Here is a 27,861-nt window from a genome sequence, read left to right on the forward strand (position 1 = left end):
TCTCTCAATGCCTAATAAAGGTTGTTGTTGTTGTTGTTAAATCCACCCCCTTCGGCATGGATTTAAAGGGAGAATCTGAGGTCCCCAGTTTTAACATTGAAAGGGATGCTGTTTCAGGGTGGGGGAGAATCCACCCCAAAATAGCATCACTTTCAATGTTGTTTAAAGTGGGGACCCCACATTCTTCCTTTAAGGTGGATTTAAAAGGAGAATCTGGGCTCCCTAGTTTAAACACCATTGAAAATGATGCTGTTTGGGGGTGGATTCCAGCATCACTTGTTTAAACTAGGGAACCCAGATTCTCCTTTTAAATCCACCTTAAAGGGAGAATCTGGGGTCCCCAGTTTAAGTAACATTGAAAGTGATGTTGTTTCCCCCAATTGGGGGGTCTGGATACAACACCATAAAATGTTTTCATAGCAGTAATAAAACATTTTGAAAGTATTTTGAAAACGTTTTCCAAAAATTATTTCTGCTGCGTGGCTTGGCCTATTGCTGCATTCAGATTTGTGAGTTGGGGGATGTTCTACAATGTGATGGTGACTTTGAAATGACCTGGTGGAAAAAATCATTGTTTGGTCACGGTGGGGGAGGGCAGCTGCCCATGGGGGGGAGCATGAAACTCAGGTTTTGCCCAGGGCTCCAGTTTGCCGAGGTACGCCTCTGGTCCCAAGCCAATACATAGAGGCCCAAAGTTGTTTCCGGTGCCAAACGTGTGATTTTGGCACTGTTTCACATCCATTTGCAAAAAAAAGGAAGCAACTTAATTTGAAATGGTGATAAAAGTCCAAAAGATAAGAGGGAAATATAGAAACAGGGCGGGACGGCTTGGTATATATGTTGTTGCTCTATTTGTGGTACGAGTTATGGCTCTTCCCGTGGTAGGAGTTATGGTGCTTTCCGGATCAGGAGTTGTGACGCTTCCAGTGTTGAGAGTGGTGTTTCCGGATGTGGGATAAATTGTGCTTCCGCAGACGTGACTTGTTACTGAAAACACACACGTGGAAAAGAACAAAATAAAATCAGTTCCCAGCCATCATTAACACAGGCCAGCATTCCCAGTTTCTCTGTCTAATTTTATAGGGGCTGGAAATGCAAAAAGAATGTGTGGCTAAAAATGCATTTTTCCATAATATTATTCTCCTCTCTGGGGAATGTTTTGTGTATTGGCCCTTGGGACCAGAGGCGTACCTAAGTTAATCATAAACATAAGTTAATCATAAACAAATGAATTATACATTCCATCCAGTCCCCATATTGTTACACTTGGTTTCCATTCCTTTATTGAATTTACTGTAAGCTTTCTTAGCAAATGACTTAATGCTACTTTGCCTAGTTATCATTCATCACCATTTTGTCTTTACCTCTCCCCCCTCCCTCGCACCACCCCTCCAACTCTCTTTAGTTTTAGACACCCCTCCTTTGTATTAAACCTCTACATCTCCTTTTGTCGTTCTCTGCCTCTGGACTCATTCACCATTAAAAGCCTGCACTCTCTAGCCCTCCCCCCCCCCCCACATGCCAAATTTAAATTATTTTCTGCATCTATGGTTCTGGAGAATCACCTGTGGTTTCAGTTTGTGGCAAGACCGAGCTGCAAATTTCGAAGACCTCTTGAAGTTCTTCTTGCCAGTGGCTTACTTTTGGGTCCCTGCTGGAAATGAAAAGTAAGACTATTTGGGATCCTGTTGGTATACTCTCCGTTCAGATGGGATCTTGTAAACAGAATGAAGTTCAAATAAACACAGGCCCCAAACTAAAACTCAGGGTCTGCCCAAGGTGCTAAGGTGCCCCCACGAGAACTTCCTCGCCCTCCCCATTCACTAGAGAGAAAAGCAAGAAATCCGCAATGAACCGTTTGCTTAATTAGGCATTCAAAACACACAACATGAAAACAGACAAGAGGAGCTCTTCAAAAGCTCTTTGTATTTAAGGTTGCCAGCTCTGGGTTGGAAAATTATTGGAGATTATAGGGTGGGAGTCTGGGTAGGATGGGGTCAGGGAGCGGAGAGACATCAGTGGAGTATAATGTCAGAATGGCCCCAGGGTCTGGTTTAGCTCAAACCGCGGTCAGTGTGCAGTGCCATCTAGCTTTGTACTTTCAATTTCCTTTGCATGCCTTTTCTCTGATTCTGTGGGAACAGGGTTGGCGCCTTTTGGCCGTAGGGGTGGGGGAAGAGGGGATTTACGCTCAAGCCTTGCTGGGTAATCCTTTAGAATAGTCTACTGCCTGTTCTGATCTTTGGTTTCCCAATACAGACTATAGCTAATATCTGCAGTTTCTTTATTTGGACCGAGGTCTGACGTATAATGCCACACAGTCCGCTCTCCAAAGAGGTCTTTTTCTCTCCAGGTGAACTGATCGTTGTCCCCTGGAGATCAATTATAATTCCAGGAGATCTCCAGCCGTCCCCTGGAAGTTGGCTACCTCCTGTTCCATCATGGCTGCCTTAGAAGAGTCAGCAGAGATGGAGATTCTAAAAGCCAGATAATAAGCTAGAAGAGGAGGCAACTCTTGGCCCTTTGGTGCCCCACAAAATCTAGCACCCAAGGCACCGGCGTAATTAGAGTGGGACAAGGCAAGATACGAGCCCCGAGTGATACTGGCTTAGGGGTGCCCAGGTTGCCCCGTTGCAAAGCAGCAAGCTACCACTGCTTGGACAGCTGCCATCAAGAAGCCATGGGTAGACCTGGCCTCCAGCAGGTAGACCAGCCCTCTGGAAAGCTGTGGTTGAAAGTAATGGTAGACCTGGCCAGTGCAGACCTGGTTCCAAGGTGGGACAGAGTTATCAGATTTTTGGAGCGGGGAACAACTTCAGTTGAAACACTTGACCATTCTCTGTTTGTATGCCCTAAATACAATAAGATACGCATGAAATACATGAATTCAATTTTCTTGAATTGTTCTCAGTTTCAAGAGTGTTGTAAGATGCCCAACCTCCTGAACAGCTCTGATGTGCTCTTTTGTGAAACTGTTGCAAATTTTATACTGGAAATTAGTAATTTTAACTGCATTTCTTAACCTTGTTTTGCTTTAAAATTCTGTCCTGTTTTGTATGCCAATAAAGGCTTGTGTGTGTGTATATAGTTGTGCCATTTTCTGTAGACACACCCCTGGCCCTAGTCAATTGTCTAGATTTGCCTAGCACCGTGGTGGCGAACCTTTGGCACTCCAGATGTTATGGACTACAATTCCCATCAGCCCCTTCCAGCATGGCCAATTGGCCATTGTAGTTCCTGAACATCTGGAGTGCCAAAGGTTCGCCACCATTGAGCTCTGCTGAAACCTCTCTGTAGCACCACCATCTGTGGGTGGAGAGAAGTGGTGGTTTAACAGAAGTTAACATAGCTCAATACAGGGACACAGGCCCATTTTCGTCTTTCCCCAACTTCTTCCACATATCAGGTTTTCGCAAGATTTTGAAGTTCTGCAGAAACATCTATGTCCCAAAACAGGCATGCTTATCACGTCCATCATCAAAACCCAAACTCATACCATGCTTAATACAGGTATTTTTTTATCATCAGGGGTAAAAAGTCATTAAGGATGTAATAAAAGGTTGTAAAATAATGTAAATATATCGATCCAAAAAAGAAAAGATATTTTTACCATCATGTTGAATAATTGGTATGTTGCAACAAACCTGCACATTTCAACCAGCAGATTTTCCTCTCTGGCTGGTTAATTATCTGCTTGAAATGGACTTACGTGGCTGCCGCTTGGAAGATTCCACAAGGTCCGCTGGCGGATGGCTTGGGTTGGTAGGAAATGTTCAGAGCCGGCAAGATCTCAAATTGCACGAACTGGGCGATGTCCGACCACTGAGACGCGCTCATTGATGGCCCCTGTTTCCTGAGGAAGTCAAGGATGTTGCTGAAGAGCTCACGCTGAATTTCTGGAGCGACAGAAGCCAGAGGAGAAGATCCGTTGCAGGTGAACGCGCTTGCTGCAGATCCGGAGCCCTGCAAAGAGGGGAAAGTAATGGGATGAGCAGTGTTCACAGGGGGAAAGGGGGTTCAGAACTAGGAGCATACAGGGTTCCCCTGTTCCCACGATCGGTTCTGGGGATAGCACGGGCCTATTTAGAGGCACCTTCCGCACACGCAAAATAATGCGTTTTCAAACCACTTTCACAACTGTTTGCAAGTGGATTTTGCTATTCCGCACAGCTTCAAAGAGCACTGAAAGCAGTTTGAAAGTGCATTATTCTGCATGTGCGGAAGGAGCCAGAGTGTCAGAGCAATGAACAGGCATCGTCAAGGATGAGTTTCCGGCTTCCTCCTAGGCACTGGCGAGAAATGAAGCAGTAGTACTATTGCCCAATCCAAGTTGTGAGAGCCACCACCATGGTATAGTGGCAGACTCTTATCTGGAGAACCGGTTTTGATTCCCTGCTCCTTCACACAAGCAGCGGACTCTTCTCTGGTGAACTGAATTTATTTCCCCACTCCTCCACCTAAAACCTTCTGGGTGATTTCAGACCAGTCACAGTTCTCTCCGACCTCTCTCAGCCCCACCTGCCTCACAAGGTGTCTGTGGTGGGGAGAGGAAGGGGAGGGGTTTGTCAGCTGCTTTGGGGCTCCTTGTGGTTGAGGAAAGTGGGGCATGGATCCAAACCCTTGAAACTCCTGGAGCATTGAGGATGGGGCTCGGGGAGGACAGAGACCTCAGTGGGGCACGAGGCCATGAAGTCCACACTCCATATTTGGAGTCTGTAGATCAGATGTCATTCCAGGGGATCCCCATCTCCCACCTGGAGGTTGGCATCCCCATCTCCAAGGGTCTGCAGGCAAAGGAAGAGAACTCTGCATTCGGATCTTACCTGGCAATGCAAACTCCGGAGCCTGCACAGGTAGTCATGAAGAGACTGATATTCTTTGAAAGTCTTTATACGTCCAACAACAACGCTGGTGAAACCGGAGCTGCACATGGGGCCCACGAGGGTTAAATCAGCAGCTTCCACGGGGCTGAGATCCTCAATCTGCAGTGGAGGAATCAGGGGGTGCATCATTTCCTAAGGCTCGACTGAGTCTGCAAAACCATTGCCATAGTGAGGTAGTTGGAGGACGAGAAGTCAGAGGAGGTCCCATGGGTGGATGAGCAATGATCTGCATGTGTGAATGCTACATTGCCGGCCAGGTGACCCAGATACAGAGGTGGGATCCAGCAGGTTCTCACCAGTTCCCGAGAGTGGGTTACTAATTATTTGTGTGTGCCGAGAGGGGGTTACTAATTGGGTCTGCTTTTCCGTTAGAAATCCCATTAGGTCCAAAAATCATAAAGCCCTGTTGTTTCCTATGTGGCTGGTTAGTGAAGGGAGAAAACAGGATAATTCTCCCTGTTGGGCTGTTTTAAAAACATGTTTTAGAAATATGGTAAAGTTCCCTGTTTAAGGAAAGTATCCTTCTTTTGATTTCTAGAAACAAAATTAAGTATTTGAAAGTATTAAGTATTTGACAGGCAGTCAATTAGAGGAGAAGTGGTTGTTTCTGTTGGCAGTAGACGATAGGACTTGCTAGAATGAGTTTAAATTATGGACAGAAAGATACTAGCTGGAAATTAGGAACTTTTTTTTACAGTAAGAGTTTTTTTACAGTAACAGAGAAATTATTAATGCCCCGCCCCCGGAATGCCCGCCCACGCCCCCCTCGTGCCCCGCCCAGCCCCATTGGCACTACACCACTGTTTGAATCCCACTACCATGGAAACCTGTTACTAAATTTTTTGGATCCCACCACTGCCCAGATAGTACACCCAGTCCACTTCAGATTCACCAGTTTGTACACTCGGCTGTCATTCACCAGTTGCCTCTGTAATTGCTCTTAGTACTACTCAACAGAGCTATAACCACACTGTGTAGTGAAATATGTGCTTTGGCCCAGTTTTACACAGCTTGGGCACTTGGGAGTCATATGTACCAAACGTCAGCTCGTGTGAGAACAACTTAAGCCCTGGGATACAGATTTCATGCTTTCAATGTAAGAAAGTGAGATGTACTAATGTCCTCTTATGGACAACGTGCATACCAGGTTTCAGTTTTCTAGCTACTTTGGAACCATCTTAATCAAGATGAGTCCCACCGTTTTGATAAGGAAGTGTATAAGTGTCCCTGTGATAGATTTTTCCAGCAAATTCCAGGGTTGTAGCTCAGGGGAAATTCTCTTTAAAAAATTGATACCTCTTACCCTGCTGAGTGAAAATCAATATGGATTTTTTTTAAAAAAATCCCTGCATTGGTCCATTTCATGCTTAAAACAGTAAGTGTTGTCCGTTGTATGTAGGGTCGTGAGATGCAGGGTGGGAAATTCCTGTAAATGTTGGGAATGGAGTCTGGGGAAGATGGTCTTTGGAACTGGAGGGACAGAGTTCATTTTCCAAAGCAACCATTTTCTCCACAGGAACTGATCCCAGTTGCTTGGGGATAGGATGTAATCCCAGGAGATCTCCAGCCACGACTTGGAGCCTGGCAACCTTAATTTTATCTGGGGAAAGGAGCTGTGTCTCTTGAAAGCTCAAAATGGAATAAATGTTGCTAGACTTTCAGGTCCCACGGGACTTTGGTTTTGTGTTAGCGTTCTCTGACCTTGAATGTTGTTGTTCTAATCCAATTTAGCCTGTGTTTATTAATCTGAGACGCTTCTATCTTGCTGTGTCTCCTGAAAAATAAGGCTGGTTCAGTACAAATATTGGCTTTACTCTCTGGACACCCCCATCCAGCTGAGCTATAATTTTAATCCACGTTGCTGCTGTCTGGATCAAAATTCTACATTGTCCGCAAAATGATCGCTTGACCCAGGGAAGTAGATAGAACATGTACCCAAGTTTTAAAGTTTTTGAAAGTCACAGCTCATACTCTGAAAATCATGTTGATCTCTAAGGTGTTCCTGGACTTGGAATCGTAGAATCATAGAAGAGACCCCCAAGGGCCATCAAGTCCAACCCCCTGCAATGCAAGAAACTTGACCCTAGCTGTTCTGCTATAGACCAACACCTCTGTTCTCTGAAACTAGCAGGTAGCAATTTCAGACAGCTGTTCATCTAAAAGTTTTACCAATATTTGTCACATTTGGCCCAGGGGAGCAGACAGTGGGCCAGGTGAAAGATATTGAGTCTGTCTGTCTGTCCGTCCATCCATCTCTCTCTTTCTTAGGTCCCAGAAGGGTGGGCATGGAAGGGTGGGATAAGAATCTACAACATTAGTCTCTGTGATTGGCAGGCAGTATGAAATCTCTGGATTGGCTTGGCGTGCTATGAATTATTCAGAACTCAGATGATGGCATTGGCTCCATCAAGAGAGCTGGATTTCTCACCTGCTGTGTTTCCGCTTCCAGGGGCCTCCAGGGGAGTCTACATGCTTTGGGTCTAGATTTCAGATATGTCTGCTGTAGACATTCTGGCTGCAACCCAGTGCAGAGTAAGACATGCTCACATGCCCACTGAAACCTCTAATCCTCAACTCCTCTGATGGTGCGTTTGGGCAGAGGTTCAGATATTTGAGAGGGATGACACGGACTGGCGTTTATGGGTTTTCCAGGCTGTGTGGTTGTGGTTTATGGGTTTTCCAGCCTGGAAAACCCACAACAGCCAGTTGTTCCCAGCTGTGAAAGACTTCAACAATACAATGACGGAGATTCTTTTTTGGCAATGACACAATACTCATCAGTATTGAATACTCTCAGTAGTTTGATGTGGCCCATCAACCATGTTCTTTTTAAAGAAGCTGGTCACACTCCCCCAAATCATTTCAAACAGGTGACGGGATCTGTGAGTGTTTAGTTCAACCAGTAGCAATCGAGTTTATCCCAATAAACCCTCTTTCTGCATCCAAATTCAGCAGATTTGTGTGTTTTAAAAAGAAAAAAGAAACACCACAGGGAAGCAGATTGGTTCAGTTTTGAAAACTATTTCTTGTTTTATTGATGAACAGGTTGACACAATCAGAGTTTTTATGCAGAGAGTACCCAAAAAAAGGACACCGGCAACGGTTTACGGAATGCAGGCAAACCAGACTTTATTTTGGGCAGCATATAGTTGCTGGCAACAGAATTACTTTAAAAAAATACTTAAGGAAAACATAGCAGTCCAGATGACATACAAAAGCATCCTGTATAACTAAGACAGTCTGGGAAGAATCCACAAGTCATCCATCTCCCTGCTACTGATAAAAGCCATGAGCCATGATTATATATTTGTGATTGCTTTAAAACATGGCTACCGTTTGCTGTTTCTCCGTTTGCTTAGAAGGCATCTTGACATTCAAAATCTGAACATTTTGATCGCAAAGTTGTTTTTTAAAAACACAAGATTTGCAAAGCAACAACCCCAGAATACTCGTTCCAGCACACCTAAATTTTGTTGTGCAAACGTTAGAAATCGTATCGCTAGGGAATAAATGTGTGGCCCTCAATTGCTACTGATTAAATTAAACTTTGGATACTGGTAGAAGACAGTTTGGTTGATTTGCCTGCTGTGCCAATTGCAAATGAAAGGAGGGCCAATTGTTTTGCTATTTAATTTCCAAAACAAGCTGGAATCTGGAGAGATAAAAAACAACAACAGGAAAAATAGAGAAATGCTAAAAATTATTTTTTTAAAACATGGTACCACCTTCCTTTCTGGATCACAGCACAAAGGGACTTGGCCTTATTGTGAACAATCCCTTTTTAAAAAAAGTTTCAAATGATAAGAAGCAACGGGACAGTACGAAACAGAGGTCCCCAACGTGCTTCCATGGTAACCCCCATCACCTCGGCAGCAGCAGCAGCAGCAGAAGGCCATTGCTTTCACTTCCTGCCTGTGAGCTCCCAAAGGCACCTGGTGGGCCACTGCGAGTAGCAGAGTGCTGGACTAGATGGACTCTGGTCTGATCCAGCAGGCTCCTTCTTATGTTCTTAACTGGTGCCCATCAAGTGTTTTGAGGAAGTAGGAAGGGACCATTAGTGCTTCTATCCAGCAGTGCTCCTAACTGGCAATTGGAGAATGGATTGGCCGTGCAGATTTTTTAAAGGATTTTCACAATGTGACTGAAGGTAAGCTGTAGCAGCCATCTTCAGTCTCCTTTTGCCTCCCCTGCTGCGGCTATTTTTGGCCTATGCCCGCCACACCTCCACACCAGCTGAGAAAGTATGTCAGTCCCTATGGATTTCGCTGCAATGAATGTAACAAAAATAGCCACAAATAGCCACTTAAAAAAAATAGGGATGGTGCCCAGGAAAACAGGGAATGCAATGGTGTTGGAGGAACATCACCTGGAGTCTTAAGAACAAATGAGAAGCCCAAGGGCATCAAGGCCAGAGAGGAAAGTTGGGGCGGGAGCACTACGCTGAACTGCACTGACTAGAGAAACTTACTGCATTGAGACCTGGGTATAAAGCTTGCAGTTCATTGAGTTTAGCCACTGAGCAAAAGTCTCCCAAATTGTCCATCAGCCAGCCACGGACTCCGGTGGTTCCGCTGTCACACGCTGACCCTGCAAAGGAAAGGAGGCCGGGGCATGTAGCATGGCGCAAAAATCCACAGATCCACAGATAGTGTGTGTGCATTATTTTATATCTCTGTTCACACTCTTGTTTACGTACCACCCCACCAATCCATCTCTTAACAGCTGACAAATATTATGATAATGTGGTTTCTGGTCTTCCCTTCCTACCAACTGACCCCTCTGTCCTTAGACTGTGAGAATCTTTCAAGATTTAAACACAGAAGAGCGTCTGTTCTGTGTGACACCACCGGTCCACCTAGTCCAGCGTCCTGTTTCCTGCTGGATTCTTGTGACTTTATGCCAAATATTGAAAGAAAAGCCTCTTGGCCGTTGCTTGAAGGACAAGAGATGAGAGAAGTAGAGAGAAGAGAGGGAACTCAGGAGCGCATTGCCTGGGAGACAAAATACCTGGAAAAGATGGCTGGGGACAGGGCGTGGCCTTGCCTGGAAGACCCACCTGAGAGCCCCTGCAGGGGCTCAGTGCAAGTTTTTCTAAGAATTGCCCGAATCGGCGCCTCACCTGAGTCTGCAAATTGTGCCGCTAAGTAAGTCTTCTGAAATCCGTACACCTCCTCCTTCTTCTTGGCGGACAGTTTCGAATAGACGTCAACAAGGGCTTTCACACTAACCAGAAAAACACACTGTTAACACACTAACACACTGTTGGCCAGAGTTGTCTCTTTTTCAGCATGCAAGCAACGCCATTGGGCAGAAAAGCTCTTTAATTCCCACTCCTTGGACACGTGAAAGATGTACGCAGATATCCCGGCCACACACATTCTAACAGCCATCCTGATACCAGACATGCTTCAAAGGTTGTTCTGTCAATGACTTTTGAGTGTGAGAAAATTCAGAGGCAGTATAAGGAGGAGTGTCTGGATTTATTTCCTCACCTTTATCTCCTGTAAGGAGGCTCGAGGTGACTCGCAGACTCCTTCCCTTCCCTTCCTCTTTCTGCAACAGACACCTTGTGAGGCAGGTGGGGCTGAGAAAGGTCAGAGAGAACTGGGACTAGCCCAAGGTTACCCAGCAAGGCTTCATGTGTAGGAGCAGAGAAACAAACCCAGTTCACCAGTTAAGAGTCCGCCACTCATGGGTAGGAGTGGGGAATCAAACCCAGTTCTCTAGATTAGAGTCTACAGCTCTGAACCACGACACCACGCTGGCTCTCAGACTAGCTTGAGCTCAAGTGCTCAGAAACTAACCAGAGTCAGTCCCAGTTTGTACTTGGAAGTCCAAAATTGCCACACAGAGGCAGGAAATGGCAAACCATCTCTGGACGTCTGTTGGGTTGAAAACCTTATGGGGGTTGCCTCTGCACTTCACTATAATGCACTTCATTATAAACCTCAGATGTCAGGGACAGCAATGGGGAAGGACTTTGGGCTTCTGGACTCTGCGGACTGTCCTTGAAAACCTGAACTAATGAAGCAACGCAGCAACCGCAGTCCTCGGGGTGTTCCTGTTGCTGGGAGGGAGCATTCGGTCAAAGAGTGAAACTGCAATAGACACAGCGATGCCGAAAGATTCTGAAGCCGAATAAAAGCCGAAAAACCGAATAATTGGTCATGCAACTTACACAATTTGGTAATACGGGCAAGGCATACTGCGGGGTAGCAAGTCCAGAAGAGTCCCGTTGATGCCCGGGAGCAGGGGGCGGAGTCTCTGGAACCAAGCGGCTGCGTCTTCTGGGGACATGGCATCGATCTGAGGGAAGACCATCTCCGCCGGGAACGTCAGCATCCTGTGCTGCACTTTGGGGTTGCTGAGTAAACCAGGATTCTGTTGGGATATTGAGAAGTCAGCAACATACCATGCGAGGGTTGAGCGGCGCTGGCAAACCACCTCTGTTGGTCTTTGCCTTGACCCAAATGGCCCAGGCTAGCCCAATTTTGTCAGATCTCAGAATCTAAGCAGGGTTGGCCATGGTTGGTACTCAGATTGGAAACTACCAAGGAAGCAGAGTCACTGTGCAGAAGCAAGCAGTGGCAAACTACCTCTGTCCATCTCCTGAAAGCCTATGGGGCTGTGACTGGACGGCCCTTCTGTTATCGTTATGCTTGAAGGGGATTATCATTCTGGTCAATTAGTCATTGCCACTGGCTGTGATTCCTCCTCCTCCTCATAACACAAGGCAATTCATATAACTTCTTCCCAGCCATACAGAAGCTCAGGCTACTAAATAAGCTGGTTACCTTCAGTGCAAAGTTATTGAACTCATCCAGAAAGGTACCAAGATGATGGAATGAGTCTTCCTTTTCTTGGATGGCTTCGTAGACATGCATTATGGCCAATCTGCTAAAAATAACGCGGCTTTGTGTGGACAGCTGAGCCAGAGCGCTTGCCGAGAAGAGATCCAAGGAATCGTCCTGCGTTGGGAATACAATATGAGATTAGGGGAAACAGGAATAATACCAAAGCAGTTGGATGCAGTTGGACGCACAGGTTCTTTGCTGGCCTTCCAAGATGGAAACAAACGATACTCCCAACAACTAATTACCAGCATGAATTATGATAGAGCTAGGGATCTTGTTAAACTTAGAATCATAGATGTCGAGAGGCAACACGACCTGAATAAACTCAAACACCCAATCTTCAGCAAAATAATGCTGAATAAACTTTCAATAATGCCTTATCTTACTTTCTTTTGTTTAACTATCGAAGAGCTCACAGCCTACTCCGCTACAACGCCCTTCGCCTAATTATACCAACGGATTTATAACAAATAACTGAGGGCAGAATTTGCAGTTGTCATCAGGAGGTGTTGAAACCTCGAACACATATTATTTGAATACCATACTATGATGAGATAATGCTGATGCTTCTGTCCTTTGACCAGACAAACATTCCTTTGCCAAGAAAGAAAAGGTTAAAATACTGTTATCAGATACCAATAAAAAATCTAACGCATTCTGCTACTAAGCTTGCCTGGATATCAAGTAAAAATCAGGAAGGTCTCGACAGAGTTAACTACTGGCTCTGCTAGCTAATCCTGCTACTAATTATTAGACTGACCTTCCACTCATTATCTTGAGCTGATGTTCTGAGTTCCTGAGGTCTATTATCTGTATTTTGTTAACTGTTTTAATCTGTATATTTGTAATATCTGTAAATTTTATGATTTTAATTCTTTTGGATCTTGCTGGTCAATGACCGTAAATAAATTATGTATGTATGTACTTCTGTGGCATCCTTAGAAGAAGAAGAGTTTGGGTTTATATCCCCCCTTTCTTTCCTGGAGGAGACTCAAAGGGGCTGACAATCTCCTTGCCCTTCCCCCCTCACAACAAGCACCCTGTGAGGTGGGTGGGGCTGAGAGAACTCCGAGAAGCTGTGACTAGCCCAAGGTCACCCAGCTGGCGTGTGTGGGAGTGTACAGGCTAATCTGAATTCCCCAGATAAGCCTCCACAACTCAAGCGGCAGAGCTGGGAATCAAACCCGGTTCCTCCAGATCAGAGTGCACCTGCTCTTAGCCACTACGCCACTGCTGCTCCCAAGCTTAGCCAAGCAAAACTTTCTATGACATCCTTAGTCAAACCCATAACTCCCAGAGGTTGGTCAGCTTTGAAAAGGTATTAAAATAATTCATAGGGGAGAGCTCCATCAAAGGCTACCAGCCATGGCTACTAAATAAACTGACTGAGGGGGAATCCAACTATTCTCCAAGAAACCTTCTTCCATCTTGGCTCTTTCCTTTAGTGGAGCTGGAGGAAGACTCCCTGGGCTGAGAGAAAGGTTCAAACTTTGCTCAAGAAAGTGGTAGATTCCACCACAGTGGTGCTCTGAATACAAGTTACGAGGGGCAACTATGGGGCCTCCATACCCCATTTGTAGGCTGTCCAGGAACAAAAGGTTGACTAGCTATGAAACAGGAAGATGGACTAGATGATTCACTAGTCTGATCCAGCATAGCTGCTTTTCTTAAGTCAATCACCCAGAGATACCTGATGGTTTAGGGGCATCTTTACAATCCTGAAGAACATACCATGGGAACTTCAAAGAATAACAGGTTACATGGAGAAATTTTTACACAGTGACACTGCACCAGGAAATTGTAAATGTTGTTGTTGTAAATGTATTGTTGTAAACATATTGATATTTATCTATTGTAATGCATGAATATTGTCCAAATATTGATATTTTGATATATTAATTCTCTGTTAATGTATTGCTGATTTACTGTTACTGTTATTTAATGTAGTATAGATTCAGTATGGATATGTATTAATATGTTTGATATAGTGCTGCTGTTATTGTTGGGAAAATTGTTTGGCTTGATATGTTTCAGTCGCCAACTATAATATGATCTTCATTCTTAGCTTTATTGTATGTTATCAGTATTTAATTTGTTGTAATGTTTACTGTTTTATGATGTCAGTCACCCTGAGCTGTGCGAGGGTAGGGCGGGATATGATTAGAATTACAAATGCAAAATACAAAAAGGTGTGGACCAAATGTCCAGCAGATATACGCTATGAATCGCTGTCTAGTTACCAGTGGGACAATCTCATACTTTCCAGGTTCTTGAAAAAAGATGCCACTTTCAGTGAGTCTCAGTTTGATTCAGCAAGACACTTATTTCTTAAAGAAACTGTTGTTTTGAGATTACAAGACGCAGATTAGTTCCACCTTAACTGAGCAGATTCCTGGTCTTCACTCACAAAGGACACCAGGGATCTGAGTTTTTCAAAAATACGTTTCGGAAAGCGAAAGGCAGCACAGAGCTAACCATGGGGCATTGTTGTCACTGAGAACAAAGGGGGCGCAAAGTCCAAAGACCACAGAGTATTTACCCCACGGAAGTTGCTTTTCAGCTCAGCAAAATCTGTGTAGGAGCAGGAAGAGCTGAAAGGTCCGAAAAATGTCTTTAGCCACTGTCTGTCTGCAGACACGCCCTGCGTGCAGGGAGAACCTGTTGCAAAACAGAACCATTAGAGAAACGTAAGCCAAGTTTGGGCCACCTCTCCAGGGAACTTACAAGACAAAATGCTAAAGTTTATTAATCAAATCCCATTATTGTGTTACTTTTTGGATTTTCACTGAAGGGGTATCATTTATACAGAGACGTTGAGTTCTAAGTGCATATTTTGAGATCCTCTTTCTGTTTGTAACGTGTTATCCACGTTCTATATTTTTCTATATTGTTGGTCCTTTGATACAGTCTTCTTAATTATTTCTATTAAAGGTATAGTTTCAGTGCTGTTCTTTGAGCCAGATAGAGGTTGTATTTTTGCAATCTGAATCTGAATCTCCCCAGTTCATCACTGTTTCTCCTTTGTTCAAATCCATTCTGTTTGGAGTCTCCCCCACCCTTGTGATGAATATTGTTCCCATTACATTTATGCAGTGCTTACAATAGTTCATTGTGCATTTTTATCTACAACAAAGTGCTAAGTCTTTCATCCCTAAGCCTTAAGTCTCCTTCACAGGGTGACACCACTATTCCTGTATTTCTCTGAAGTGACTATTCCTATAATTCTCTGAAGTGTTTGGCAAAGCATCTCTGTGTAAATGCGTAGCTTTTAAATGTTGGTTCAATGAACGATCCCATTTTGACATCTGGTTCTGAAGGATCATTTTGTTTCTAGAAACACTCTGACATTCATAATTCAGCTTGCTGAGTCTGTGGGCACTTTTTGGAACGTTGGGACACCTCACAAAATCACTACCTGGTGTTGGGGGGTCGGGACCAGTCACAGACATGGCTGCTGTTGAGGTGGGGCCAATCACAAAATATTGGGAGGTTGCTAGCCAAATGGCCTCCTAGGATGATGGCAACCATTTCTTTTCTGAAGCACCTCCTACTGTAGTGGGAGGATGAAATATTGGTTCTTTGCTTTGGAAAAGAGTTATGTGTGCATCAGGAAATACATCAGCAGCCACTACTAAATCAGGGCATCTTATTTGCTGCCAAATGCATCTCCCCCTTTGGATACTTGGGTTCCAAAAGACGTCACCAGAGGTTGGGTGGCTTGTTACCTGAATTTTGCAGTTGGAAGTGGAGAACTCTCTTGATAAAAGATGCAACATCGCCTGGATTTTCAAATGTGTTGTTGACGTGGTAGTTGGTTAATGCGCCCACTCTGCAAGAGAATGGAAGAAGAGTAGTTAAAAATAACTGGGCCTTGGAGAACAGCCAGGCAGAGGCAGAACGGGCACGGAGTTGGTACCTACATGGCCGCAAGGGAATCACATGAGGTGCCGCTGGGGATGAAGCCGAGATTCTGGGCATCCAAACTGCTGAGGAAGAGGCGGAGCCTTTCCCCAAACCAGAGGGTGTAGTCCTTTGCGGTGAAGAGTGGGAACGCACTGCTCAAGTGACAGAAGATCTCACCCAACATGAATCTCCTTGTCTCCGACTGGGGCAGCTGAGACAGTTTCTTCTGCAAGGCCAGAAACATTGGCGTTAAAAAAACTGAAGAAGAAGAAGAAGAAAGAAGAAGAAAGAAGAAGAAGAAGAAGAAGAAGAAGAAGAAGAAGAAGAGAAAGGAAGAAGAAGAAGAAAGAAGAAGAACAAAGAAGAAGAAGAAGAGAAAGGAAGAAGAAGAAGAAGGAAGAAGAAGAAAGAAGAAGAAGAGAAAGGAAGAAGAAGAAGAAAGAAGAAGAAGAAGAAGAAGAGAAAGGAAGAAGAAGAAGAAAGAAGAAGAACAAAGAAGAAGAAGAAAGAAGAAGAGAAAGGAAGAAGAAGAAGAAGAAGAAGAAGAAGAAAGAAGAAGAAAGAAGAAGAAGAAGAAGAAGAAGAAGAAGAAGAAGAAGAGAAAGGAAGAAGAAGAAGAAGAAGAAGAGAAAGGAAGAAGAAGAAGAAAGAAGAAGAAGAAGAAGAGAAAGGAAGAAGAAGAAGAAGAAAGAAGAAGAAGAAGAAAGAAGAAGAAGAAGAAGAAGAAGAAGAGAAAGAAGAAGAAGAAGAAGAAGAAGAAGAAGAAGAAGAAGAAGAAGAAGAAGAAGAAGAAGAAGAAGAAGAAGAAGAAGAAGAAGAAGAAGAAGAAGAAGAAGAAGAAGAAGAGCTGGATTTATATCCCCCTCTTTCTCTCCTGCAGGAGACTCAAAGGGGCTTACAATCTCCTTGCCCTTCCCCACTCACAACAAACACCCTGGGAGGTGGGTGGGGCTGAGAGAGCTCAGAAGAACTGTGACTAGCCCAAGGTCACCCAGCTGGCGTGTGTTGGAATGCACAGGCTAATCTGAATTCCCCAGATAAGCCTCCACAGCTCAAGTGGTAGAGCGGAGAATCAAACCCGGTTCCTTCAGATTAGAGAGCACCTGCTCTTAACCACTACAACGCTGCTGCTCTCAGGATTGCAGGATTAATACTGTGATTTGAGCCACGCCTCTCTTGCTGCAAAGAAAACAACAGTCCTGCCTCCAGAGAAGTCTACAAATTACACAAATTTATTTATCTAGTTCATTCTATGGGACCCTTTCCCAGTCAGAGCTGGGCTCAGGGTAGCTGACACACATAATACTACAAAATACAAATGTAGGCAGCAGGGCAGAGCTCTTACTGTGCACAACTAACACTGTGTTTGGTCCCCAATTCATATTCTATTAACACTTTATCCTGCAGAGGTGACTGTTTAAAGTACTGAATACACTAACCCCTGTGGCTCCTGAAAATTCCCCTCTGTGTGACTTTCTGAGAATTCAGGCACTGTGGACTAGCAACTAGGTTTTGCTACTTTTATTTTTTTTAAGATGAGAGCTACGATTCTCAGGGAACTCAGAGTTCCTTGCTTGGGTCCCCATTTAGCCTTTTTCCTGCATGCCACTGAAAAGTCCACCCGTCTGAGCTAAAGCGTGGCCAAACTGCAGAACCCGTTGATACCCGCGTTGACGTCCGCCATGAACTCCCGGCTATCGTTCCGGCGCATGAGTCGACACCTTCCCGGCTTTCTCGTTGTCCCGCAAAACGTCGCTCGCCAGGGTGTAGTCGGCCAGCTGTGCTGGGGTGAAAGCCTCTCTGGCATCCATCTGTGGGACAAAGAGAGTTCTCATCTCCTTGGCAGCAAGCAGCTAAGCTTCAGACAAGCCATGTGAACAAGGCAGCTCATCCATAGAGTCAAAGAGTTGCGAGAGACCCCCAAGGGCCATCAAGTCCAACCCCCTGCCATGCAGGAACACACAATCAAAGCGCTCCTGTCAGATGGCCATCCAGCCTCTCTTGAAAAACCTCCAAAGAAGGAGACTCCACCACACTCCTAGGTAGTGCATCCCACTGTCGAACAGCCCTGACTGTCAGGAAGTTCTTCCTGATGTTTTGGTGGAATCTATGTTCCTTCACCTTGAACCCATTCCTCCTGGTCCTAGTCTCTGGAGCAGCAGAAAACAAGCTTGCTCCCTCAACGACATGACATCCCTTCCAATATCTGAACATGGTGATCATGACAACCTTCTCTTCACCAAACTAAACATCCCCAGCTCCCTAAGTCTCTCCTTGTAGGGCGTGGATTCCAGACCTTTGACCATTTTGGTTGCCAATCCAATCAGGGTTCTTACCGCACTGAAATCTGGATTGATGTCAGTCAGATCTTTGTAACGGGCTAAGGAACTGAAGGCTCCAAAGTTGGAACGCAGCCAGCCCAAGCTGCCCCGGGTGTTCTCCGTGCAAGGATCACCTGTACAAAATACAGAGGCGCTGAAGAGGTCCTCCCTCAATCTGCCCCATTCCTTTGGCTGAGAAAGTGACTACATTCAACGCTAAGCAAAAAAAATGGCTGTAAATCATCTTATTCAATAGCCCCTCCGCTAACTTTGACGATAGAGATAAAGGCTGTTAAATAAAAGTTTCCCCACTCCCACAGAGATAAAGTTCTCCTGTAACCACTTCCAATTGCAGGTGAGGTAGTCGGACAACTGGATTCCCCCCTTTGAATGCACAGCATGTAGAATATTAGACGCAAAAGAGGAGGTGGTTAGTCTATTCGCCTCCCTGACACGTTAGCTTTCTATGAACAGGGAGTGCCTTGTGTTGCTGGTTTTTAAGAGGAGCCTGCAAAGATGCGAGGAATAGCTTTATTTATTTATTTGTTTGTTTGTTTTATATATACCCTTCCCCTCTCCCCAGTTAAGACCCAAAACAGCTTACATCCTTCCCTTCTCCTCCATTTGATATTCACAACACTGTAAGGTAAGTTAGGCTGAGAATGGGTTACCAGCCCAAGACCAATCACTAAGCTTTTGTGGCAGAGGGGGGATTCGAATCTGACTCTCCTAAATCCTAGTGCAACACTAGAACCACGACATAAAGCGTTGTCCCGAGTCCTTGGTTCCAGTAGATTGACCAATCACATTTTTTTTATTTTAAATTTAGAAAGGACGTTCCATGTGTGGAAGACCGTCCCAGAAGCTAACAGTAAGGATAAGCAGGCTTCAATTTTTACCTCCCTGAGAGGTCTTGGAAGCCAGGTAGCGTTGGGCGAAGGCATAGACATCGTGATGACTGTCCAGAGACATCTGCTCAAAGGCTCCGTTCAGACCAGTCATTCTGGGAGGGAAGAGAAGAGGAGGAAAGGGCCACGGATTAGGGACTTTGCACGTGACATGCAGCAGCAAACCCAGGTTTGAAGTTATGTTCCCTCACTACGGAAGGCACCTTCACTAACAAAACAAAACAAAAGAAGTTTCAAGAATGGACCTAAACCTATTTGAACCAATTCTGAGCTGCCCAGACCTTTGTAGACAGTCATTTAGGGTGAATGCCAGTGGGGTGAGGGAGAATCTGGATTACAAAGATAGCCCCCACCCCCACTTGCAGGTACTCATAGAATCAGAGAGGTGGAAGAGAGTTCCAAGGGCCATCAAGTCCAACCCCCGGCAGTGCAGGAACTTTGCAGCTGAATTGTTTGCACAATCAGGGATCCTGGGAAATAAGAAGGGTCCTAACTGTATTGGTCTGAACGTGTGAAAGGTCAACGCGCGCCATCTATTGAATGCGCATCAGTCGGAGGGAGACCGCCAAAGCAGTGAACTAGTTTAAATTCACCACTCATTTTTTTTCATCCCACGTAATTGTCCGAAAAGAGTTCCCGTGTGGGTCTTTCATCCTCAAACCCTTTCTAAGAATATTAGCTCCCTACCCCTGTTTTCCTCCCTCCCAACTCCAAATATTCTCCGTTCCTCTTCGGCATTTCCTTCTTTCTTTGACTGACTCCCTGTCCTGGTAGGAGAGCAAATATTTAAACCCACTGGATACGCACATGATTTTGAAAACACCGCACGGGATAGTCCTGGGGAGAACGTTCAGGGCGGAGGCGTTGATGCTGGGCAGCCACAAGCTGAGCTTGTTTTGGAACCAGTCCTTGTATTGGGAAACGCTTGTGATGGTAAACAAATGCTTGACTTTGCTGAAGATAGCTTGGAACATCATGTTTCTCACCTCTTGGTTGGGCATCATGTTTACACCACTCTGCCGACAGAGAACACACAACAGAGTCCGTTAACGGCCCCATCTGAGAAGAGGCCAAATGGACACATGTGCCCATGGTGCTGTGCAGATTGATTGATTGATTATCTGTACTTGATTGATTATCTATCAGAAACATTGATTAGCTGCCTTTCTACCTGTTGAAACTCAAGGTTTCAACATGTAAATAAAATAAATATCATGTAAATAAAATACGAATTCCATTCTCCTGACCTTCTTCAAACTATGAAAAACTCGAGGGCTTTTCTGTGCAGGTAATAAGGCTGCACAGACTTACTTGGATAAATGGCTGAGACGTGTGGTCTTTACTATTGTATATCTAGCGTACTGTAAGTAGGATCCAATTAAGTAGAATCTGTTCCACTTAATATGTCATATTAATACTTATGCTATGCTTCAAATCTTTGGGGTGGTTCCAGGCTTCTAAAATCCTAATGAATTGCTTATTGGATGTCTCATTTTTTTCCAACTGTACTGGCTAACTCTGTGTAATCCACCCTGAGTCCCTGTGAGAAAGGCAGACTATAAATAACATAAATAGATAATAAAAATAAAACAACACATAAAAGACCATAATTTAAAATCTCGTGTAGGACTGCCATGAAATAAAAACTAAGATTGGCCAAATTAAATCCTCAATAAAACTGACTTCAGCTGCCTCCTGACAATTGAACGTTGGGGGGCAGGAACATTGTGTTGTTACACAATTGAGGGGCTGCCACTGAGAATGCCCTGCCCCATGTACTTTTTTGGTGGATGGGACAGACAGGAGAGCTTTAGGTGACAGGTGATCACAGTATTTACTGTTATGATGAGTTCAGACTTGCCAAAGACATGTTATTTCTTGGTTTTCTTCAAAGGTTTTCTAAACCTGGCTTCTCCTCTCCACAGAAATGGGACTCGAGTGTCTGCAATCAGACACCTGTGCTCCAAGGCCATTTTTCAATGTCACTGAGGATTCCGGGATGAATTTGCACATAGCTGCAAAATCTGGAATTCGTCCCTTTGCAGTGTGACAAGAGATTCTGGTCTGCTTCATTGGTACTCCTGAATACCAATGAAGCCTTCGACAATACATGTACTCCTGAATGTATTGCTAATCCTGGAGAAAAGGTGCATTTTCTTGGAGTACATCCTGTGAATGCGCTTGTCGAGTCCAGATGCCCCCCAAGGGGGTGTGAGATTTCCAGGGGCTTCACAGGACTAGGTGCATGTTTCAGGACCATGGTTAGCGACAGTGATCGTACCTGAGCGGCGACAGCCATGAATTCTGTCACGAAAGCAATGGTGTCCGCGGGAGGTCTGTTCTCCAGTGGCATCAAGAGAGAGCTGACCGCCTCAGGGGAATCCAGGATGCCCGGCTCAAAGAAGACATGAGCCAATTGGGTGGAGGTGAGATTGTGCCTGACCTCAAACTGCAGAGACACAGATAAGATCGCAGTGAGATGGTTCTTGAATACAAAATCCTGAATTTTTTCCCCACTATCAGAAGAGAGCTCCACCGTTGGTCGGCTGTGCAAAATGCACACTTCACGCAGCCAGAGGCTGAAGAGCCTAATACAGTGGTGGCAAACCTTTGGCACTCCAGATGTTATGGACTACAATTCCCATCAGCCCCTGCCAGCATGGCCAATTGGCCATGCTGGCAGGCTTGTGAGAATTGTAGTCCACTGAAGTCTGGGGTCCAAAGGTTCGCCACCACGGGCCTAATAAATTTACTACTTTTCCTCCCAATTATTTTTGCGAGCATAGAATGTTGGGAAACAAATCTGGCCCCAAATCTGGCCCCAAAATAGACTTCAGATGTTCAGATGGATGATGAAGAAGAAGAAGCTGCAGCAGCACCAGGAGGAGGAGGACAAGAAGAAGAAGAAAGAGGAAAGGTTTGGATTTATATTCCCCTATACTCCTGTAAAAGAGACCTCAGGGGGCTTACAGCCTCCTTTCCCTTTTAACAACAAACACCCTATGAGGTGGGGTGGGAACTGAGGGCCTCCAAAGAACTGTGACTAGCCTAAGGCCACCCAGCTGGCATGTGTTGGAGTACACAGGCTAATCTAGTTCACCAGAGAAGCCTGCAAAGCTCTAGTGGCAGAGTGGGGAATCAAACCGCATTCCCCGGATTAGAGGGTACCTGCTCTTAACCACTACACCACGCTGGTTGAAGATGAGGATATACTCAGATGAGGGGATATGCTCAGAAGATGAGGGGATATACTCAGACACTCACCCCACTGAAATCAGTAATCAGCTTTGTGAAGTCTTCATAAGGAGCGTTTGCTGCAAATGCCCCCAAATTATCCTGCAACCAGGCCTCCATTCCTCTGGTTTTAGAAGCACAGGCTGACCCTGAAAATCACAGATAACAGAAGAGGCTCTCTCAATACATCTTTGTGTGTGGGGGGCGGGAGGGGAAGTCTGCCAGCTAGCCAAGTGCAAGGGATCTGGATCAAGAATTATGTGACATTATGGAGGAGAACTCTATGTATGGCTACCAATCTTGATCCTCCTTGATCTGAGATTGCAATGCCTTAGCAGACCAAGTGCTCAGGAGCAGCAGCAGCAGAAGGCCATTGCTTTCACATCCTGCACGTGAGCTCCCAAAGGCACCTGGTGGGCCACTGCGAGTAGCAGAGTGCTGGACTAGATGGACTCTGGTCTGATCCAGCAGTCTCTTGCTTATGTTCTTGTGCCGGGCTCTCAAAGACAGAGGAAGCTGTCCTGAGAAAGCTGGGCTGGGAGTGGGGTCCAGATGCTGTCCTCTGAGGTCTGAGGTCTGAAATGCAAGAATGGTACCTGTCGTGCTCTGCTGGCTTTCCAGGAAGGCAAACAAAGACTTGTAGATGCTTTCTTGGTTGGGTGTTGGGATGGAAGAATGAACATGGCCCAGAGAGGACACCCTGAATAAGAGACGGGCAGCATGAGCAACGTCCAGTGGATATTTCAGACAGTTTTTGAATCAGATAAACAAGAACATTCAAATCACTCCATGACCAGGAAAAGAAGACAAAAAGGAGGTAAGTTAAGCCGGGTTTTAGAACCTGCAAATCTTTTTCTTTCCTGATCTCTCATATACTCAGGCAAAGTATGCATGCCACATATCACGATAACTCCCCACCCCAGCTGCTAGGATGTTGAAGATCACTATGTTATTGTGAAGATCACATACTAATGCCAGGAAGTCTGTGTAGCACAGTGGATGATTTAGCACCCTCTTTGACAAGGCGTGGCATAGTGGTTAAGTGCTTGCACTGCCACGGTCAGGAGTTCGAGCCCCCTGTGGGCCAGATATCCTGGCAGCTGGTTTATGGTCAACTCAGCCATCCATCCATTTCCCTTGGTGATGGTGAATTGAGTACCTAGCTCATAGCGGGGGTAAAGAATAGCCGGGGAAAGCAATGGCAAACTACCCCACAAGAGACTTGCCTTTGAAATCACTGCTCGCAGTGGTATCCCAGGGTCGGACACGACTGAAGGGGAAACTTTACCTTTTACCTTTTGACGAGGAGTCTTGGGTTCAGATCCTTTCCGAGAGCACTTGCGCCACTAGTTCTTTTGCACCTACCTCGCAGGGTAGTAGCCAATATAAAAGAGTGGGCTTTTCATTTCCACGTGCTGTTCCTTGATTTTGGCTTTGCTCCCCCATAAAGAGAATGAAACCAGAGTGATGTTTTATACTCACACAGCTCTGAAGCTGTCGCAGCCAGAAACACGAGACAGGATCTGTTCCAATTCCTTTTCGCCAGCGCTGGGCAGAAAGAGAGCTAACCTTTCGGACAGCAAATGGGTCCAGTTTCCAGGTCGGAAGGTTGAGAACTCAGCTCCAGTTGCCTCCATGAACAAAGAGAGCATCTTTTTACGGATGACTTCCTCTTTGAGGGATGTTATAGCAAGCTGCATAGCATTGAAAAGGGAGAGGGAAATGCTGCATTGGCTGCACGTTCCTTATCTCTGAAATACCGATAAATAAAGTGTCCCATTCGCTGCTCCTGCAATGACAATTTTAACTGTTGTGGTGTCACGGACTGTTCAGAAACATTCCACATGCTCTCGTGAAAATCTGCTAGCAAGAGAACACACCCAAACAATGAAGTTTCTGCAGAGGAACTGAAAGGTCAGCTTAGCTGGGACACGCACCTTATTTGACTGGATCACTGTCTTTTAAACTTTTTTTTAAAGCCATATACCTTCTGAGCCTCCACATTGAATTGGTCCAGATACTGGTAGACGGCTTCTAGTGGTTTGTTCTCCAACCTGGCCATAATTTGGCACATCTTCTCTTCCTCGTTGATGGCATCCGAGCGGAGAGTGAGAGACGCCAGTTGTGGTGGAGACAGACTCTCGAGCGCAGCCATCTGTGGCAGGGAGGGAGGGGGGACATAACACAGGCAAGGATGATTTTTTTTCGGGCTTCACCAAGGACACGATTGCTGCACGGCACTCCTCACTAGAAATGAGCCAAGTGTGCCGAAACAACAGGTTGGTTATAAATCCTGCGAAATCTAAAATAATGGTCTTTTCCAACATCTTTAGACCCATGAGATGGTCCATCCAAGGGGTTGGCATAGAGCAAGTCAAATTGTTCAAATACCTTGAGATAACATTTCACCATAAGTTAAGCTGGACCACTCATAGGAACAATACTATTAAAGGTTGCAAGAATCTGTCCACTGCAGTTCTGAAATTTTTTAACATCCATGGTGGAAGGTTTATTCCAGCAGCACCGAAGGTGTTTAATGCCAAGGTGGTCCAGTACCTATTGTACGGTATCCCTGTTTGGATCCAAACTTGGCACAAGAACCTGGAGCCCGATCAATCAAACTTCCTATATAAGATATTTGGCACCCCATTGTGTCCCTTATGGTGTACTCTGTGTCTGGAATCAGGGCAACATTTATTAGAAACTAGGGCATGGGCTGTAACGGTTGGGATTTTGGCTGGCGTCTCTGCTTCTGCACAGATCCAGAAAGTTTATCTTTGCTGAAATGAGGGAGCTTCAGCTTTTGGAGAGTGGTGGCTCCATATTGGAAAAAAAATCTTCTCCTTGGGTTTCTCATGGGAGTCTCTTCATATGCTTACTGCCACGGAAATTTACCATCATCTAAAGATCAGACTGTACGACCAGGCATACCAATCTCTCCTGAGTGCTGCACAAAGCTCCTGTTCCCCTCTATACCTTGGGATCACACCCCCGAAATCTAGCCCTGCTGTATACTTAGAACAGCTTGTTAATTATAAGTGCAGATGGGTCATGACAACAGCAAGGTGCAACTCATTCCCCTCTGTCTATCTTCAAGGTCGTTTCCTTAACATCCCACAAAGTGAGCGTTGCTGTCGGTGCTGTCCCAATGCTATAGACCAGGGGTAGGGAACCTGTGGCTCTCCAGATGTTCAGGAACTACAATTCCCATCAGCCTCTGTCAGCATGGCCAATTGGCCATGCTTGTGAAGCTGATAGAGTAACCAGTTCAGGCAGCCTCTGGCTCTGGAATTCTACTATAGGCAATCCTCATATCCTGCTTTACTGTTTGAGGGTATAGTAGTACATTAGAACTGATCTGGGAGCTTTACTACCTCTAGAATTTATGTTTCTCTCAGACAAACTAAGAAATGTCTAAGCTATTGAACAGCCCTCATGTAGAAATTTCTGGAAGCAGTTGCTACATTTTTAATCCATGTTCTACATGATATATAACAATGATCCTGTTCTTGTACTTGGAATGTATGGTACTTCTGGCTTATGCCCAATAAAGGTTTTTGGATTGGATTGGAGCCAAGTGGCTTCCTGGTCTCAGTCTGACTTATTCTTTCCCAGCTTTTTCAGAGAGAACAGTTTGTGGAGATCTCAAAAGCATCCGGGCCTTTCCAACTCCTTCCTTCATAGCAGCCCACTATCCTTTGTCTTGCTAGTTTCAGACTCTAGGGTTACCAATTCCAGATTGGGCCATTTGGAGATTGAAGCTTGGAAAAAGTAGGGTTGGGGGAAGGGAGGGATCCAGCGGGGCACAATGTCTTCAAACCAGATATTTCTCTCCAGGGGGATAAGAATTTGTAGTCTGGAGAATATCTGTAATTCTAGGAGATCTCCCAGCCCCACCTGGAAGCTGCAAGTGTGAATTTCACACAGTGGCGTAGGAGGTTAAGAGCTCGTGTATCTAATCTGGAGGAACCAGGTTTGATTCCCAGCTCTGCCGCCTGAGCTGTGGAGGCTTAGCTGGGGAATTCAGATTAGCCTGGGCACTCCCACACGCCAGCTGGGTGACCTTGGGCTAGTCACAGCTTCTCGGAGCTCTCTCAGCCCCACCTACCTCACAGGGTGTTTGTTGTGAGGGGGGAAGGGAAAGGAGATTGTAAGCCTTGAGTCTCCTGCAGGAGAGAAAGGGGGGATATAAATCCAAAACTCTTCTTCTTCTTCATCATCCTGTTTGTTCAAACCTCCTTTTTCGCTTTCCCCTGAATACCAATAGAAATGATGGGGGTTGTTGGAGGGACACTGTTCACTGTGTGCAAGTGTTTTGCTAAGAAGGAATTCCCCGGAGTTTCTAGAAATGGCAGTTTGTAGAGTCACAGATCCCCAAAACTGACACTCACCCCATCAAAACGGAGATTCCAGCTCAGCAGGTCCTCATAGTCCACATAACTGCTGAAGCTGCCAAGGTTGGTTGTCAGCCAGTCCAGAGTGCCCTGAGTGGGGTGTCCACATGCAATGCCTGAGAGAAAGGGAGAAAACTTGAAGTCTAAGCGGATAAGAACTAAGGGGTTTCCCTGCAGGATAAGACTAGTTCACCATCCTTTCACTCACTGCCAATCAACAAGCTGGGTATGGAGAGAGATGAGTCCTTTCCTGTCTTGCCTAGAAGAACCCACTGGTTTTCAAAGATTTAAAAAAACAAACCCACAGTTCACCCCCCCGCCCCCCGGTCAGGTTTACCTGATTTGACCTTTCGCCCCAGAAATGCTTTGCTGAACTGAAAAATGCTCTGACTGCTCTCGGCCGGGATGTTGGCGTAGACCTTGTTGAAAGCTTTCAGTCTGGGAAACAAAACAAGCCAGTTAATGCCTTCCCAACGGCAGATGCAGAATCAATGTCTTGTGTCAGCCCAATTAGCATTAAGAAAAAGGAGGCAAGGTTTCAGGTTCCACAGGACTCTTTGTGCCGAGCACACGTAACAGAAGACCCTTATATTTCACTCTCTCATCTGAAGCAAAAAAGGCAGACTTTGCTTCTATCAAGGTTGTGATTGTAAGCCTTATAAAAACCAACTCTTCCTCTTCTTCTTGAACAGGGTATTTGAACTCTGCGGTCCCATGCCCCATACTCTAACCACTGCACCCTTTATATACAGCTTCAACACCAAAGTGCACGAGGCAGTTAGCTGCAAAAATCAGCCAATGCCAAATACAATAAAAAAAACCCTTGTTAAAAGCTTAAAACCACAAAATTGATTAGGTAGGTAGATTGTAGTCCTACAGCGCCACCACTGCGGCAGGCTGAACTTGGTGTTGCAGTTTCAAGTCCAGTTGGGCACAGAAGACTGTGAAAAGTTGGCCAAGGCCCAATGGGCTGGAATTTCTCAGTCAGAAACAATAGGCTTGGCTGACTCAGCAGATCCTAGTCCAAGGTGAACAGTCACAAACAAAAGGGATTCATTTCCCCATCAGGCAAGAAACACTCACATTTGCTGGTAAGAGTCACATGATAAGCTGAGTGGGATCTGGGCCATCATCGTCTCATTCACAGCGTGTAGAATGTATTGGAAGGCCCCTTGGAACCAATAAGTGAAATCGCTCTCCGTGAACCGGGGAAAGGCGGGTGCTATAATTTGGAAGGCGTGGCTCAAAACAAAGCTCGCGTGTGTGCTCCTCTGCAGCTCCCCTTGAGAAGAAAATAATTGCCATTCGTTAGTCTTTAAAGAGGGCATCCATTTTAAACACCAACTAATATCTACCGTATATAC

General features: G+C 45.3%; 2 protein-coding genes across 2 annotated transcripts; both read right to left on the reverse strand.

Moving 5' to 3' along the window:
* Positions 1-532: 532 nt before the first annotated feature.
* Positions 533-15,884, reverse strand: LOC125431395. Its single transcript, XM_048494156.1, has 11 exons — positions 15,658-15,884; positions 15,463-15,566; positions 14,277-14,395; positions 11,678-11,851; positions 11,062-11,264; positions 10,003-10,106; positions 9,352-9,470; positions 4,824-4,982; positions 3,710-3,963; positions 1,566-1,654; positions 533-987 (listed from the first exon to the last, which is right to left on the reverse strand). The coding sequence occupies exons 1-11, from the start codon at positions 15,882-15,884 to the stop codon at positions 764-766; spliced, it is 1,776 nt and encodes a 591-aa protein (XP_048350113.1). The 3' UTR covers positions 533-763.
* On the reverse strand, positions 15,762-27,774 carry LOC125432198. The gene is made up of 13 exons (XM_048495634.1): positions 27,581-27,774; positions 26,835-26,935; positions 26,495-26,613; positions 24,091-24,258; positions 23,586-23,797; positions 22,700-22,803; positions 22,134-22,252; positions 21,151-21,318; positions 19,677-19,885; positions 18,861-18,964; positions 17,977-18,095; positions 17,304-17,451; positions 15,762-15,875 (listed from the first exon to the last, which is right to left on the reverse strand). Exons 1-12 carry the CDS (start codon positions 27,628-27,630, stop codon positions 17,335-17,337), a joined length of 1,590 nt encoding a protein of 529 aa, XP_048351591.1. The 5' UTR covers positions 27,631-27,774; the 3' UTR covers positions 15,762-15,875; positions 17,304-17,334.
* Between the last annotated feature and the right edge of the window lie 87 nt (positions 27,775-27,861).

This window comes from Sphaerodactylus townsendi, linkage group LG04 (genome assembly GCF_021028975.2).
Source record: "Sphaerodactylus townsendi isolate TG3544 linkage group LG04, MPM_Stown_v2.3, whole genome shotgun sequence".
Lineage (NCBI taxonomy): Eukaryota > Metazoa > Chordata > Lepidosauria > Squamata > Sphaerodactylidae > Sphaerodactylus > Sphaerodactylus townsendi.

Coding starts and splice junctions, on each gene's coding strand:
- LOC125431395 (XM_048494156.1), bottom strand. CDS start 15,884: ATGTTTCTGGCCTTGCAGAAGAAACTGTCTCAGCTGCCCCAGTCGGAG. Junction 15,567..15,657: donor TGTGATTCCCTTGCGGCCAT/GTAGGTACCAAC, acceptor ATTCTCTTGCAG/AGTGGGCGCATTAACCAACT. Junction 11,852..14,276: donor TGAAAAGCAACTTCCGTGGG/GTAAATACTCTG, acceptor TTCCCAACGCAG/GACGATTCCTTGGATCTCTT.
- LOC125432198 (XM_048495634.1), bottom strand. CDS start 27,630: ATGATGGCCCAGATCCCACTCAGCTTATCATGTGACTCTTACCAGCAA. Junction 24,259..26,494: donor GGAATCTCCGTTTTGATGGG/GTGAGTGTCAGT, acceptor TCCCTGCCACAG/ATGGCTGCGCTCGAGAGTCT. Junction 22,253..22,699: donor AAGCCAGCAGAGCACGACAG/GTACCATTCTTG, acceptor TGTGATTTTCAG/GGTCAGCCTGTGCTTCTAAA.